We start from the raw sequence: 14,845 nt of genomic DNA, 5'->3' as shown, positions 1-14,845 counted from the left end.
TGGCAACTCATTTTAGTTGGTATGTACATTAATCAAACATTGTTACTGCTTTTTTGAATGGTGACATATTTGAGGAAGTTTATGTAACGCAACCTCGCGGTTTTGTCAAGAAAGGACGAGAGGATACTATGTGCAAATGTAACAAAGCTTTGTATGGGTTAAAGCAATCTCCTCGTGCTTGGTATGAGAAAGCTGACACTCATTTAGTCAAACAAGGCTTCGTAACAGTCCAACAAAAAGCACATTGTATGTAAAGCGTGAGGGTGATGTACTTCTCATTGTGGTTCTTTATGTAGATGATTTGTTGATCACTAGACCAAATGACAAACATACTGTTGAATTTAAGGCTGATTTGAATGCTACTTTCAAGATGAAAGATTTGGGGCTATTGCATTATTACTTGGACATACAACTTAAGCACTGATGGTGGTATTGCCTTGTGTCAAAAAAGTTACATAGAGACATTGCTATGTAAATTTGGACTTGAGGATTGCAAACCTATTGCCACTCCATGGAAACAGGTTTGAAATTAAGTCTTCATGATGCTGGTGATCCTGCTGATGTCACTCTTTACCAAACTGTTGTTGGCTGCCTCATTTATGTATGCAACACGAGGCCGGATATTCAGTTTGCAGTCTCACAGGTCAGCAGATTTATGAATACCCCAAGGTCTAAGCATTGGCAGACTGTCAAGAGGATTTTTCGCTACCTTAGTGGCACTTCACATCTTGGCTTGTTTTATCCCAAGGGGAGATCATTGCCGCTAGACTTACATGCTTTTTCGGACTCAAATTGGGCTGGTTGTTATGACACGCGTGTCCACAAGTGGTTTTTGTTTCATGCTTGACGGTTCATGTATTTCATGGTTGAGCAAGAAGCAACCTACTGTGGCCACTTCCAGCTGTGAGACTGAGTACAAGGCAGTCTTAACATCTACGGTTTAGTATATATGGCTCAGACGCCTTATGGCTGATTTGGGTGTTGGACAAAACATTGCCAACATCATCTACACTAACAATCACAGCGCATTGACAGTTGCGAAGAACCCAGTTTTTCATGCTCACACGAAACACGTGAGGTGCATCACCACTATGTCAGGGAGAGGCTCTCAACAGGAGAGATCAACTTGGCTTATGTGTCAACACAAGACAACTTTGCAAATCTTTTCACAAAGGCATTGTCTCGTGAGAAGTTTGAAGCTTTCTGCAAAGCTTTGGGCTTTCTCCCCTTTGTGGAGTGATCCTGTCCTCAAGGCATGGCACTTCCCTTCACTCTTTGTGCCAGCCCTCGTTCATCGCATCACTTTCAGGGAGTTTGTTACCATTTACATGTGGTAGTGATGTGTGTGAACACACTAGGACCGCCGGGCATTTTTTTCCTCTTTAGGAGGTTTTTTTCCCCGTGCATTGTATATACGCCCATCACTCTAGGGATGTCTATCTTTCCATTTCACGCTAAGTAATACACTCTCTGTTGTGTGCCTTGAGCTTCCTTCGTCTTCTCCAAGCTGTGTGTGTTTTCCTGCAACCCTAATTCCAACACTCTACCACAGTGTGGGCTCACCATTACGACTGTCATCACCATGATCCTTGAGTACTGAGAATCGCTTATCAACCCCACATATAGAACATCACATGTATCTTTGGTCCCATCAGTCATATTTGACCTCCAAGGAGGATAAAAATCTCTCTCTCTCTCTCTCTCTCTCTCTCTCTCTCTCTCTCTCTCACACACACACACACACACACACACCCCTACCCCTTTCAACACAACACAACAAGAGAAACATTTCTAAAAGACCTCAAAGGTCTATCCAGACAAGTAACTCAAAAGGGCAAGCAAGATGACCAATGTACCACACAAGAAAGGAAAGATTTTAATGCTGTAGGAACAAGATTAAAAGACCACAGAGAGCACACGTAGCCTTTACCTCCAATATATAAGTATATGGAATATTTTTATATGCACCCTGACCCCACACCCCGAGGTAATGATTTAAGAGCAATTAAATTCACTCTTTTGGCACTGTCTCGTTTAATTCTTATGAACGATAAAGAGAGCTGCTTAGCTTCTCCATAGCCACGCCACCCTACCAAAATTGTGTTGTTCACCCCACCATCGATCCCACCTACAACCTACAAAATTTGAGATTTGCCTATCAAGTTCAAATATGAAGGTGAGAAAACCTACAAAATTGAGAAAAATATAGTCAATATACCTCCAAACTTTCTCATGTGTAGGTTTTCCAAGTTCTTAGAAAAAAGTTACACTCCAAAAAACACCAAGTGAATAATTGATGAATTCTAAGGCTTGATGTTGATAATTCAAAGATCTACAAAAGGTGGCAACATGCATTTTACAACTCAGAAGCTTTGCAAAAAGTTGTAAAGAATCCTCAACAAAAATTAATGCTTCACTCACCTTCCTTCACATAATAGCAATATCCATTGCACAGGAGGGAGGGGCTTAGAGAGGGAAGCTCCTAAAAGCTGATTTGCAGTACTGGAGTCTCTTCTGCCATTGTGAGGATGAACAACTCTGTGTATGTCTGCGAGCATGTCCGTGCAAAGTCTCTCATTGCACTTAGAACTGGTGGAAGGCCACTCTGCAAGCTACTAAGCACCATATTGCCACTTTTCGCACACATCTGCTCATACTTTTCATGCTCGCTCTCGACTCTCTCTCTCAGCAGCCTCAATGACACTTCCTTCTCTTTCAATGGACTCCTATCCATCTCTGTCTCTGAAGCTAGCTCTTCGTCTCCACCAGAGCCACCATGAGCCTCATGAAACTTCTTGTATTTCAGCTCTTGGCTTCTAAAAGCTTGCTCCTTTCTCTCCAGCTCCTTCTTCAGCTGGTCTAGCTTCTTCTTCTGCTTTAGCTCTGCTACTTGCTGAGTCTTCAGCTCTTGTATTACACCAGAAAACGCTTTCAAGGCATTTAGAGGCACATTACCATGAACTTGATCCAGAGCAGAAAGCCAAGATTTGCAAAGAGTATAGACTGGGGGGGTGCTTAGTTTTTCAGGCGAAGTTGGCACGCCTTTACGGCCACTCTCGATTTCGGTTATATGCAAACGCAACCACATATGCACCGAATTCATGTAATCCTTCTGTGTGGCAATAAGGTTCTCTAGGTTATGATGCCAATTGTGGATTTCACTCTCTAGTTGTAAGGTGTTTTTGGTATGGCTGTCGTTTGTGAAGGTTGGAGCACAAGCAGTATCAACTAGCCGCATATCTTCAATCACTTGATACTGCTGCTGATGGCAATTCACCATGGCCTGCCACATCGTCGTTGACCTGTTTGCAAGACAAATGAAACATCTGAGCAAAAACGTGACCATAAATCGCATAATCACAGCAGCTTGCATGAGCTCCAGCATAGACATTGGTAACATATGCACAAAAGCAGATTGGTTACAGGTTTCTTCACATCCTTACATGTGATTACGTTAAATATGTGATCTGAGAAGTTCACAACAATAAACAGTCTTGTGATAACAACATGCCTGCTCACACACAAAGGACTTCTGCATAAGCATTAAGAACAGACTGAAAGTTAACGGAAAAAGGGACTTCTAAGCACTCTACGGTTAATGGCACTCTGGCCACATCAAGTTGAAGGCCCTCTAGCCATCAGATACGTTAGCTGACTAGTCCCACCCAAGAGATAAGCCCGAGCAAGGTGGACACTTCCCCACATATCTAAATGGCACAGAGATTGTCATGTAGCACGGGGAGTCTCTCCCATCAGATTGAGTTGGTGAACTAGGGGTCAACTAGCTCAGCCTACTTCACCACTGACCAGCTTGATCCAATGGTGGAGACTCTCCGTACTTCACGACACGTAATCTCAACCATGCATCAGTTGGCTAATTAGCAAACAAGCCTTGGGCACCCTAGTGCCTGTGCGAGCTAGGAAGTAACTGCCAAGCTCACCCAGTTGATCTGAAGAAAGAAGTAACAAAAAATTACAATATCCTTGACAAACAAAGATCAACAACTCATTTAATAATGAGTCCGCTTGGACACAAAGTTTACAGCACCTTTTGCGACAGTCTCACATCAATAAGCAAGATATTTAACAAGCACAATGAGACCAATACAGCAATTGTCTTCACACGATATGGGATGCCCGAAAAAGGAAACTCTAATCGGGAACAACAGAAATCAAATGGTGCATACTCACTTCTGGACAAGATCTACCAATTGAGAATGCAACAAATCATCCCTCAACTTTTGAACCTCTGAGGATGCAGCATCTACTGCCTGGACCTCCACAAGATATCTTGTCTGTAAATCCTTAACAACTGCTTTTGTCTTATTCAAAGTCAGAGAGCTCTCCTCCCGCTTCTTTTGCTTTTTGAGCTGTACAGATTTTCTTTCTAACTTGATTCTGATGACTTCTCCAACCTGGGTGAAGTTTAACAACGCAAACTTGGCTACATGTATTTATCCACAAGACTGGCAATAAATGGGGTATAGAAGAAACAAACCTTGACTTCGTCATAAAGCTTCTTCTCCCATGCCAATAGTTTGTCCAATGTGGCAGCATGTGTCTCTTTCTCATGCCCATTGAGTGTCTTGTCTGTAGCTTCATCAGTGATGGAAGCGAGCTGCGTATGTCTTGCCCAACTCATTACCCGTAAGACCCTTGAAGAATGGTCACAAGAATCTACACAATTATAAGCTCTCTCTCTCTCTCTCTCTCTCTCTCTCTCTCTCTCTCTCTCTCTCTCTCTCTCTCTCTCTCTCTCTCTCTCTCTCTACATTGTTAAGACCAAACTTAACCTATCTTTTGATGCATTGGTCACATGGAATCCTAGCCAATAACCACAATAAACCCCAGAAAATTTTCTGCTGTTTATGGCATTAAAGATTATTACATGAGCACGAGCATTAAAACAAAATTGCCCCATTTGAGTCCCAATTCAGAAATGGCTAGCACAAAAAGCATGCAGAGCAACAGAGCCCCATTTGAGTCCCAATTCAGAAATGGCTAGCACAAAAAGCATGCAGAGCAACAGAACAGCATACCCTTATAACTGTCAAAACTTGAATAGTAATGTGTTCTTTGACCCTCCAGAAGCCTTGCTACATCCCTACCACTTTCATAAGCCTGCAAGAAGTTGTCATCGAGCTCTTTGAGTCGACGAGCAAAGTCCACTACCGATATTTGAGCATCTGGCCTTTGAGCTGAGAAGGCTCCACCAGATTCAGTAGGCAGATGAACCAGCTCTGATGTTTTCGCTGATTTTGACGGTGTTTCAAGTGCTTCATCAACATTTACATTGGCATTCTCATCTACTCCGAGTCCAGGCTCCTCCTCCAAGGGAAAAGCAGGGGTCTTATGGTCTGCTAGCTGGAACACATTGTAAAACTCCCATTGTGAGCCCTTTGAAGGGGGGGCAGGAGGAGTAGCCAGTGCAGGCAAGGGAGGTGGGGGTTTCACATAGTAGCTTTTTCGAAATGCTCCTGCGTCTGCATCTGCACTCTCCTCACCAGTGTATGTGAAGCTGTTTCGAGGTGAGGAGAAAATCAAGGATTTGGCCACAGATAAAGCGTGTGGAGAGCTGAAATTGAACTGAGGCATGGTGCAGGTGCGGGAGAGGAAAGAGGGAGTGAGGAAATGGGGAAGGGGAGGAGGGAAGTAGGGTGTACCAAACGTGTGAGAAAGCTGCCTTGAGTCGTCTGCCACCATGTCCAAGGAGAAATCCATACCATGGCCTGTATCAGGTTTTGCATCTCCACCTTCTCCAAACTGACGCAGAGCTGCGCCTGTATCCCGGAGAGAGCGGATATATGCCGCATGTGCAGCCGCATATGCATGCTGCTTTTGCACACATTGCTTGATGAGGAGCTCACGATTCCGACATCGACTGGTCGCGGATTTCTCCCGCTCAAATTTGGAAGCAGTACACCCCATCCTTCTGGGCGCGGCTTAAAAATGCACTGTAGAATGAGCGAATGAAGCCATCCTTACGAGCAGAGAGAACCAGAAGGGGGAACTAGCAGCAGCTGCAAAGGAGGAGGAAAAAACTGGCTATGAACGCTAAGTACGCCTGGAGAAGTGAGGTGAGGGTGAGAGTAAACGCTGCCTTAGGGGGCGTGCGAAACGTACCTTACACACAGAAAAGCTTGATGTGGTTCAGTGGTTGCGGCGATGGCTACACACTGCACACAGACACCTGCGGCTTCGAAATTTGAACTTGCAAGGAGGCGGCAGAGACAGGACCTGCCGTAGTCGGGTTTTTTTCTGGTGCTGTGGGTCCGGAAATGAGGGCAAAAAACATTTGCCAAATGAGACTTCTCCACGCACGATTCACGCCCCTTTTGTTGGCAGTGGCTGCTGCTTGCAGGTAGTGATATAGGGGTGATACCTATCAATTTGTGTACAAATTTTTTAGGCTTTCTTTTAGGCTTTTTTATGTTATTTTTTAAGTCCCTAATAAAAATAGATTATATTTTTCTCTCTGCCATTCAAAGCAGTCAAGAGGCTCTGTGTGTGTGTGTGTGTGCGCACGTGTGTGTGTGTTTCTCTGCTCTGCCGATCAATGCAGTCAAGAGCTCTCTCTCTTTCTCTCTCTCTAACATCAGGCAGTGCCACCGTCTACATGCTAGTGTCGGCCTTGTTTTCCTTGTCGCTGCCTCGTTTGGAAAAAAGAGCCTATATTAAGGGCTTGTTGAGACTAGGTAGGGGAAGAAAAATGCAAAGGGGCGTCAATGGTCTATGTCAAAATTTGATTGGTTAAAGTTGAGACACTCTTCTGGGGGGCCCTCTATTTTTCTTCCGACCCCCCCCCCCTGCCCCCCCCCCCTCCCAAAAGAGTTGATGGCCTCTCTTAGTCCCCTTCGCTTTTTCACTGTTCCTCCTCCACACTGTTCACACTAGACGGCAACAGATTTGCAAAGATGCGTTTCTTCCGCCGGTTTAATCTGAACCCAGCCTAAGGTATTAGTGCGAAGATGGCATGCCTCCTCTCTATATGGCACTATGATAAGGTATTGAGCAAAGGCCGCATGCCTCCTCTTTATATGGCACGGTACCACTATTGAGTGGATCAAAGGTGGGGGTGCATTTGATCCCCTCAATATTTCTAGTGTGTCAAACGTAGAGGAGGGGCGGCACCTCTCTCTCTCTCTCTCTCTCTCTCTCTCTCTCTCTCTCTCTTAATGAGCACAACCAGCCGGCCAAATTGGGTTGTGTAGGTGTGTGTACAGAGGTGGAATGTTAGTTTGCTAACTATCTCAATAGAGGGTTTATTACACCTAGTTGCTCACCATGGGCATTTCCCATTCCGTTCGTGAAGGAAAAGGAAGTATGTGTATATACACAGATTATCATGGTTTGAATGCAGTTATTATAAGAATAAGTATCTGTTGCCATGGGTAGATGAGTTTTTTGATAAACTCACACATACTGTATTTTTGCAAAAATAGATATGCGATCAAGGTATTATCAAGTAAGAACTAGACTCAATTCCCCTCTTTCGAGTAATGAACTAACTAGATGGAAGAATCTTTCCATTGATGATGGGTACCTACTCCACAATGGGAGTTTTTGTACTGGTCAAACATCGAGATCAGGTGCAAAATTCTTTATGAATGCCATGGTAGTACAAATGTAGAGTACCCTGTTTTACCACATACATGTGGTAGTGATGTGTGTGAACACACTAGGAACGTCGGGGCATTTTTTCCCTCTTTAGGAGTTTTTTTCCCTCATGCATTGTATATACGCCCATCACTCTAGGGCTATCTATCTTTCCATTGCACACTAAGTAACACACTCTCTATTGTATGCCTTGAGCTTCCTTCATCTTCTCCAAGTTGTGTACGTTTCTCTGCAACCCTAATTCCAACAATTGGTATCAGAGCAGGTTGCGTCCTCTCGGGCTTAGTCGCCAGCAGCTCCAGCGCACACTTGCTCATTTTCTCCGATTTCAGTGAGCTTTGGCGAGCGTTCGCAGGTTGATTTCTGATTCGGGCTCATTTCGGTCTCCATTTCAACTACAAGCAATACTACACAAGCTATTTCGTCATTTTGTGCAGAATTTCTGTGAGTGTCGTTTTCTGTATAGCAGTTGCAGTCTTCTACGGCTTGTGTTGTATAGCATGTGTTGTTCATGCTTCGTTTCTCCTCTTTTCGGGCAGTTTACACATCAGGTGCAGCATTTACCATGGCTGACAACAACACATATGTGTTCAAGATGTTTGTTGTTGAGGACAGATTGGATGGGGACAATTACCCTATGTGGGCTTACATGATGCAACATGTTCTTGTGTCAAAGGGCGTCTAGAATATTGTGCAGGGCATTGATGTGTGTCCTGGTTCTAAGGATGTAGGCGATGTTGAGGATGTGGCATGTCTTGCTGTAAGGATTGCTGCTATTAGAGTTGTTTTGCCTACGGCAGAACAATCTTGTTGGGATGTAAAGGATGCGTAGGCTCATGCATTGATTGCGTTGTCTGTGAAGCGCACCATTGTTCCTCACATTCATTCAGCAAAATCTGCAAAACAGGCTTGGGATATTTTGGCTGGTCTTTACGCAAGTCGCAATGAGGCTAAAATTGCTTTGCTGCGTAAAGAGCTGGAGTCGAAGATTATACATGAGGAAGATGATACGGACACTTTTCTTGCTGGTGTGAAGGATATCAGTGAGCAACTTATTTTTGCAGGTGAAGTCATTTCAGACAGTTCCCTTGTGTAGACTGTTCTTGATGCCTTACCAGATTCTTACCAAACTTTTGCTAGTACTTGGAGACTTATGACCCAAGGAAATCCTAAAGTTGTCAAGGTTGATGTATTATGCACATTGTTGTTGCAAGAGTCACTTTCTAGAAAAAACAGGACTAGATAGCTTGCAGTTGAACATGCTTTTATTGCTTCTCACAAAAGGGTGGTAACAGCAATGCCGCCACTTCTTATGGTTCTGCTGCGAGTGGCAAAACTTCTGTTCCCAATGCTTCTGCTGGAAGCACTTCATCTGGCAATTATGGTGATAAGGGCAAAAAGAAGATGCGTTGCCATTATTGTAATGCTAATGATCACTCGATCAAGTAGTGTCCTAAGCTGAAGGCCAAAGAGGCTAAGAAGAAAGAGGGTGGTCCCACTGCAAATGTTGGTTCCACTACAAATGCAGCCATTGTTGAGTCTTTTGTGAAAGGAGACTGTGATGTTGATGTTGATGTAGAATGGGCTTTTAATGCAGAGTGTACTTACAATCCTGTTGTCCGTGATGTATGCATGTCAGTTGCTGCAGATTCACATGTGTGGTATTTCGATAGTGGTGCTACAAAGCACATTACCTCACATCGTGAATTGTTCACCTCTCTCAAGTTTGTCCTCATGGGTATTCAGTCACTTGTGCCAACAATGCCTCTTATCCGGTACAGGGAGTTGGAAAGATTGTGCTTACTGCTGTAAATGGTAGTTCTTTCACACTTGTTGATGCACTTTATGTACCTGGGATCGAGAAGAATCTTTTGTCTGTATTTGCACTTGCTAGACTTGGACTTGTAGTCAAATTTGTGGATGACAGTGTACAGTTGATGATCTTAGTTTTGGTGATGAAATTGTTGCATCTGGGCTTTTGTGCCGTGGGTTGTATAAGCTCACTTTGTATGACAAGTGTGGACAAATTTTTGCAAATGCAGTTGCAGATTCAAGGGCTATTTCAGATGCAAAACTTTGGCATGCACGTTTTGATCATCTGAATTTTGCCAGTTTGCTGCATCTGCAGAAACCTGATATGGTTGCTTCTTTGCCGCCTCTTGAAGCACTTGTCAAACATGTTTATGAAGGTTGTATTTTGGGTAAGATGCAGCGTTTGAAGTTTCCAAAGGATGGTTCAATTAGGGCCAGATGCAGGTTGTAGCTTGTGCATAGTGATGTTTGTGGGCCCATGCAAACTCCGTCCTTGGGCAATTACCTTTACTTCGTGACTTTCACTGATGATTACTCCAAGCATGCATGGGTATTTCCGCTTAAAGCAAAGTCCGAACTTTTTATGTGCTTCAAACAATTTCTGGCTATGGCTAAAAATGTCTCGAAATGTACTATGGGCACCCTCCGTTCTGATCGAGGGGGGGAGTATATGTCTCATGAATTTAATGCATTTTTGGCTAGTCATGGGATAAAACACCAATGTACAGTGCCTTCTACACCTCAACAAAATGGTGTTGTTGTGAGGAAAAACAAGTCACTTATGGAAATGGCACGATGTATGGTCAAAAGTCAAGCTTTGCCGCATTCTTTTTGGCTCGAGGCCATCATGTGTGCCACTTATGTACTAAACAGGTGTCCTACGAAAGCTTTGCAGTCTATTACTCCATATGAAGCATGGCATGATAGAAAGCCTTCTATTGAGCACATGCGTGTTTTTGGTTGTTTGGCATATGCTTTGGTGCCACAAACACAGCGCAAAAAATTGGATGATAAGGCTGTCAAATGTATTTTTGTTGGTTATAGTGCTGAAAGCAAAGGTTATAGGTTGTATCATCCGCAAACAAAGCGTATTCTGGTTTCATGGGATGTAGTGTTTGTGGAAGATTCTGTTTAGCCCTTGCTGTCATGTACTAGAGACAGTAATGTAAGCTCATATGACATTTATGACACTTTGTTGCCTCTCTTCAATGGTGGAAATACGAATGTAAATTCCAATGAGGCAAATGTACAGCCTATGGGGGTTTCTAAAAATGTTATAGATTATCCTATTACTGATGTAGTTGTACATAATGTACTTGATGAGGAAAGGGCTGAAATGAGCAAGCTAGAGGTATGCCAAAAGGATTGGTGCATACATTGCGTGAGAGTAAATTGGATGCACCTTTGTTTAGTCATACTGGTTCAGGCTCTCGCCATGCATCTTATGCATCAGATTGTTATATTTTGGCTCTGTCTAGCTTACATGATGTTGAGGAACCTTTGTCTTTTGATGAAGCACGGAATTCAGAAAATTGGATCACTGCCATGCAAGCAGAGTATGATGCACTTATAGAAAATGACACATGGACTTTATGTGATTTGCCTCCTGGGCAAAAGGCCATTGGTACAAAGTGCGTTTACAAGTTGAAACGCAAGCCGGATGGTGAGATCGATCGCCATAAGGCTCGACTTGTTCCAAAGGGTTATTCACAGCAAAAAGGCATAGATTATGAAGAGACTTTTGCTCCCACTTGTTGTATGACTACTGTGTGTTTTCTATGTGCATTGGCAGCTCATTTGGGTTGGGATGTACATCAATCAGACATTGTTACTGCTTTTTCCTCGTCGTCTGAGGACAGTTCAATCTTCTTTGGTTCAGAAATGGGCTGCTCACTCCAAGCCTGCTTTACCTGCTCATTAACATCTGTAGCAGTAGCCCAATATAGGAATTGCCAGACATACCATGCCTTGAAAACAGTTTGAGATTTCAGCTTGGTAGTCTGTTGGAGTACATTATGCGAGAGTATTTGACAAAGGTTGATATGGACTTGTGGTTCCAGTATCTTGGCCAACATCATAGCAAATAATTTCTCTGACACATACGTTGGGTTATTCTTAAGACTGATTGCTTCAGCTACAAACCTGTAAGCAACGGAGGCTTCCAGTCCTGCTACTGGAACTCCTTGAGCACTTGCCTTGCGCTTCTTTCTAGCTGTTTCATCCTCCTTTAGAGAAATACTTATTTGCTGCGCAGTTGCCACTGACGGTTTGGGCTCATTAGGCATCCGAAAATGCAAATGCAATAGCTTCTGGTGTCACTGACACCTTCCTATTATTTATCATAGCACTACTAGTTTCAGCATCAAAGGAATCAAGAACTTGCTTGATGATATCTGCATCAAAAGCAATCCTTGTAGCTTGCAACACAACTCGCAGATCCCAGAGTTGTAGCAGAGTCATTGCGTGATCAGTAAAGACATATCGTTGGATTTTACCATATGGAAGAACAGGAAGGCTTGCCTTTGCCTCAGCAACTATAACGTGGGTTTCTTCAAGAGTTTCCTGCATCTTCTCTGAGCGTTTCCTTCTACCCATACACTGTGAGGTCGACGACGATGAAACAGGCGAAGGCGAAGAGGACTTACTTGTGTCAAAGCCGGTTCTTGGTGTCGCTGGTAAGGCTGTCTAACAGTCAGCTGTCTCGTCAGAGGTCGAAGTTTGCGGCTGTAGTGAAGAAACCTCGGAGCTCGGCGATGGCGAATGGTTGACAGGAGGAAAGCGTCGCGCAGGAGATTTATGAGGAAAAATGCTAACTCTCCTGACTGTTATACGTGTTCGCGCCATAAAAGCTCCACCACTCGCCGCTCCTAGGCTTGTGTGCACCGTTGCTGTCGTGGCAAACATGCATTGGACAAGACTGCAACCCATCCTTGTAATAATTACCACTGGCATACCACTTGACCGTTGCCCACTTAAAATTTTGAAAGTGTGTCTATACTGGTTCTGAATTGATTCCCACTCTGGCTGGACCATACTGGTACTGGTTCTCAGGTCAGCCTGATCTGGTTCTTCTGGTACTGGTTCTGAAGCTGGAACTGGTTGCACATGGAAAAGACCAAAAATGTCTGATTCCAGTATCTCTTGATCAACAACCTCCAGTTCCTTAGTACCTTGTTCCAACCCAGTTTCTCTGGTCTCTGAATAATAAAGTTTGATCTTTGCTCCATTATATACTCCCGGCAACATCAGCCCAGATAAATCTTTCAATCTGACTGTGCCATTGGAGAAGACCCAATCGACCTCAAAAGGTCCTGCCCAAGCAATCTTCAAATTCGGCTTCTTTGGACCCAATTTAGACTAATATAGAAGTACTAAGTCTCCTTTCTGGAATTCTCGGACTTTAATTCGGCGATCATGCCAGTGCTTCCTTCTTTGTTGAACAATTTCCTGTTCCAATATAGCTCTTTGCCTGAGTTCATCTAACTGCATCAGTTCATTCAGTCTTTTCTTAAGATTATGGTTGAAGTCTAATCCATACTTCACAGCCATTCTTAGACTGGGGATTACAAACTCCATAGGAACCACAACTTCAGTACCATACACCATTCTGAATGGTGTCATTCCAGTAGTTACCTTATAAGCTTTCCTATAAGCCCATAGAGCAGTCTGAAGCTTCAAATCCCATTGGTCTGGTTTCTTTTGCACCATCTTAGTGAGAATAGTCTTAATTGTCTTATTGCTACTTTCAGACTGTCCATTGCATCTGGGATAGTAAGGAGTAGATTTCCGATGCTTGACTGAAAGCATATCCAATAGGATTTCCATAATATCATTGATAAAATGTGTCCCTTGATCGGTCACAATTTCCACTGGACATCCATATCAGCAGACAATATTCTCAAACAGAAACCTTGCAGTTGAATTGGCTGTGTTGTCAGGAAGATCCTTAGCTTCAACCCACTTGGTAACATAACAAGTAGCCATCACGATATACTTGTTCTTCCTGGGAGTCACCTTCTTAAAAGGTCCCATAAAATCCAGTCCCCATTTCATGAATACTCCCAATGGTTGTATCGGCATTAAGGGAGTCATGTCTGCAGCTGTTGGTCAGCCCATTCTTTGGCATATGTCACAAATTTTACAAAATCTTCTGACATCAGCAATCATTGTTTGCCACCACATACCTGCTTGCAGAATCTTCTTGTAGGTCACTTCGTTGGAAAAGTGTCCACCAGACACGCCATTATGCGCTTCTAAAATAACTTGCATTCTTCCTTCCATAGGGACACATCTTCGAAGTATACCATCCACACCTAATCGATAAAGTACTCCTCCAATGATGGTAAATTTCAGGCTTTTTATGATCAGAGCCTTCTTCTGATTCTGTTTCCAATCCTCTGGAAAGGCACCTTGGGAAAGGAATTGATAAATATCATACCATTTAGGATCCACTGATTCTTCTGCTTCTAACTAAAATAAATCAGCATCCACTAGCTCATCTCTCAGAGGTGATTCTGAATATCCTTCTGTACTTTTGGAAAGAAAGTCAGCTCCACAGTGGTTTCGGCCAGGCTTATGGAAAATTCTGAATTCAAATTCCATAAGGAACATCATCCATCTTATTAGCCTGCCTTGAATAATAACTTTGTTAATCACAAACAGAAGAGCTTGATGATCCACATAAAAATGGAATAACTTCCTCAATTGGTAATGCCTGAACTTCGTAGCACTAAAAACCATTCCGAGGGCTTCTCTTTCAATAGTCATATAGCCTTGTTCAGCCTGACTGAATCTCTGACTAGCAAAATAGACCGGATAGTCTGTTCTACCATCTGGCTGAGCTAATATTGCCCCCATTGCCAATCCTGAAGCATCTACATGTACATGAAAAATAATATCCCAGTTCGGCTGCCTGAGGACTGGTTTACTGGTAATGGATTTTTTTAAATTTTGGAAACTCTCCTCACACTCAGAAGTCCAATTGAACTTACTAGTCTTCTTTGCAAGCTCATATAGTGGTACTGCTTGAGAAGCAAACTTGTGTACAAATCTTCTATAGAAATTCACATACCCCAAGAAAGAACTCAACTCAGAAGCAGTTCTGGGTGCTTTAGCTTGCTGAACACACTGTATTTTGTCATTGGCCATTTCTATTCCATCGCGGGAAACCACATGTCCCAGTAGCTATCCCTTCCAAACCAAAAATACAGATTTAAATGGATTCAAACAAATCCTTTTCTCCTGACAGCGTTTAAAAACCATCTCTAGGAATAGAAGATGTTGTTCCTCATCTGAATAGACAGTGAAGTCATCCATGAAAATGGCGAGAAACCGATGAAGAAATTCATTAAACATCTCCATCATACACCGCTGAAAAGTAGGTGGTGCATTGCACAGGCCAAAAGGCATCACCAGA

General features: G+C 43.2%; 1 protein-coding gene across 3 annotated transcripts; it reads right to left on the bottom strand.

Moving 5' to 3' along the window:
• Positions 1-1,862: 1,862 nt before the first annotated feature.
• On the bottom strand, positions 1,863-6,298 carry LOC147436488 (protein ALTERED PHOSPHATE STARVATION RESPONSE 1-like). Of its 3 annotated transcripts, none has more exons than XR_015185192.1 (6): positions 5,040-6,298; positions 4,499-4,677; positions 4,192-4,415; positions 2,422-3,302; positions 2,219-2,332; positions 1,863-2,135 (listed from the first exon to the last, which is right to left on the bottom strand). XR_015185192.1 is itself a non-coding variant. In XM_086489364.1 (4 exons), exons 1-4 carry the CDS (start codon positions 5,926-5,928, stop codon positions 2,483-2,485), a joined length of 2,112 nt encoding a protein of 703 aa, XP_086345490.1. In that variant the 5' UTR covers positions 5,929-6,297; the 3' UTR covers positions 2,216-2,482. The 3 variants fall into 3 exon arrangements, 1 of the variants encoding a protein (XP_086345490.1); XR_015185191.1 differs by having other exon boundaries at positions 2,219-3,302; positions 5,040-6,020; positions 6,124-6,297; XM_086489364.1 differs by lacking the exon at positions 1,863-2,135 and having other exon boundaries at positions 2,216-3,302; positions 5,040-6,297.
• Between the last annotated feature and the right edge of the window lie 8,547 nt (positions 6,299-14,845).

Source organism: Adiantum capillus-veneris, chromosome 18 (genome assembly GCF_014529385.1).
Source record: "Adiantum capillus-veneris isolate H3 chromosome 18, ASM1452938v2, whole genome shotgun sequence".
NCBI classification, from domain to species: Eukaryota; Viridiplantae; Streptophyta; class Polypodiopsida; order Polypodiales; family Pteridaceae; genus Adiantum; species Adiantum capillus-veneris.
The sequence above is the reverse complement of the archived record's forward strand: the minus strand, read 5'-3'. Positions and strand labels throughout refer to the sequence as shown.

What these genes read in the sequence shown, in the direction of transcription:
- LOC147436488 (XM_086489364.1), bottom strand. Translation starts at nt 5,928, where the DNA reads ATGGGGTGTACTGCTTCCAAATTTGAGCGGGAGAAATCCGCGACCAGT. An exon ending in AAGTTTTGACAGTTATAAGG is followed by an intron (nt 4,678 to 5,039) that starts GTATGCTGTTCT and finishes ATAATTGTGTAG; the next exon opens with ATTCTTGTGACCATTCTTCA. An exon ending in TTGGTAGATCTTGTCCAGAA is followed by an intron (nt 3,303 to 4,191) that starts GTGAGTATGCAC and finishes TCTTGCAAACAG; the next exon opens with GTCAACGACGATGTGGCAGG.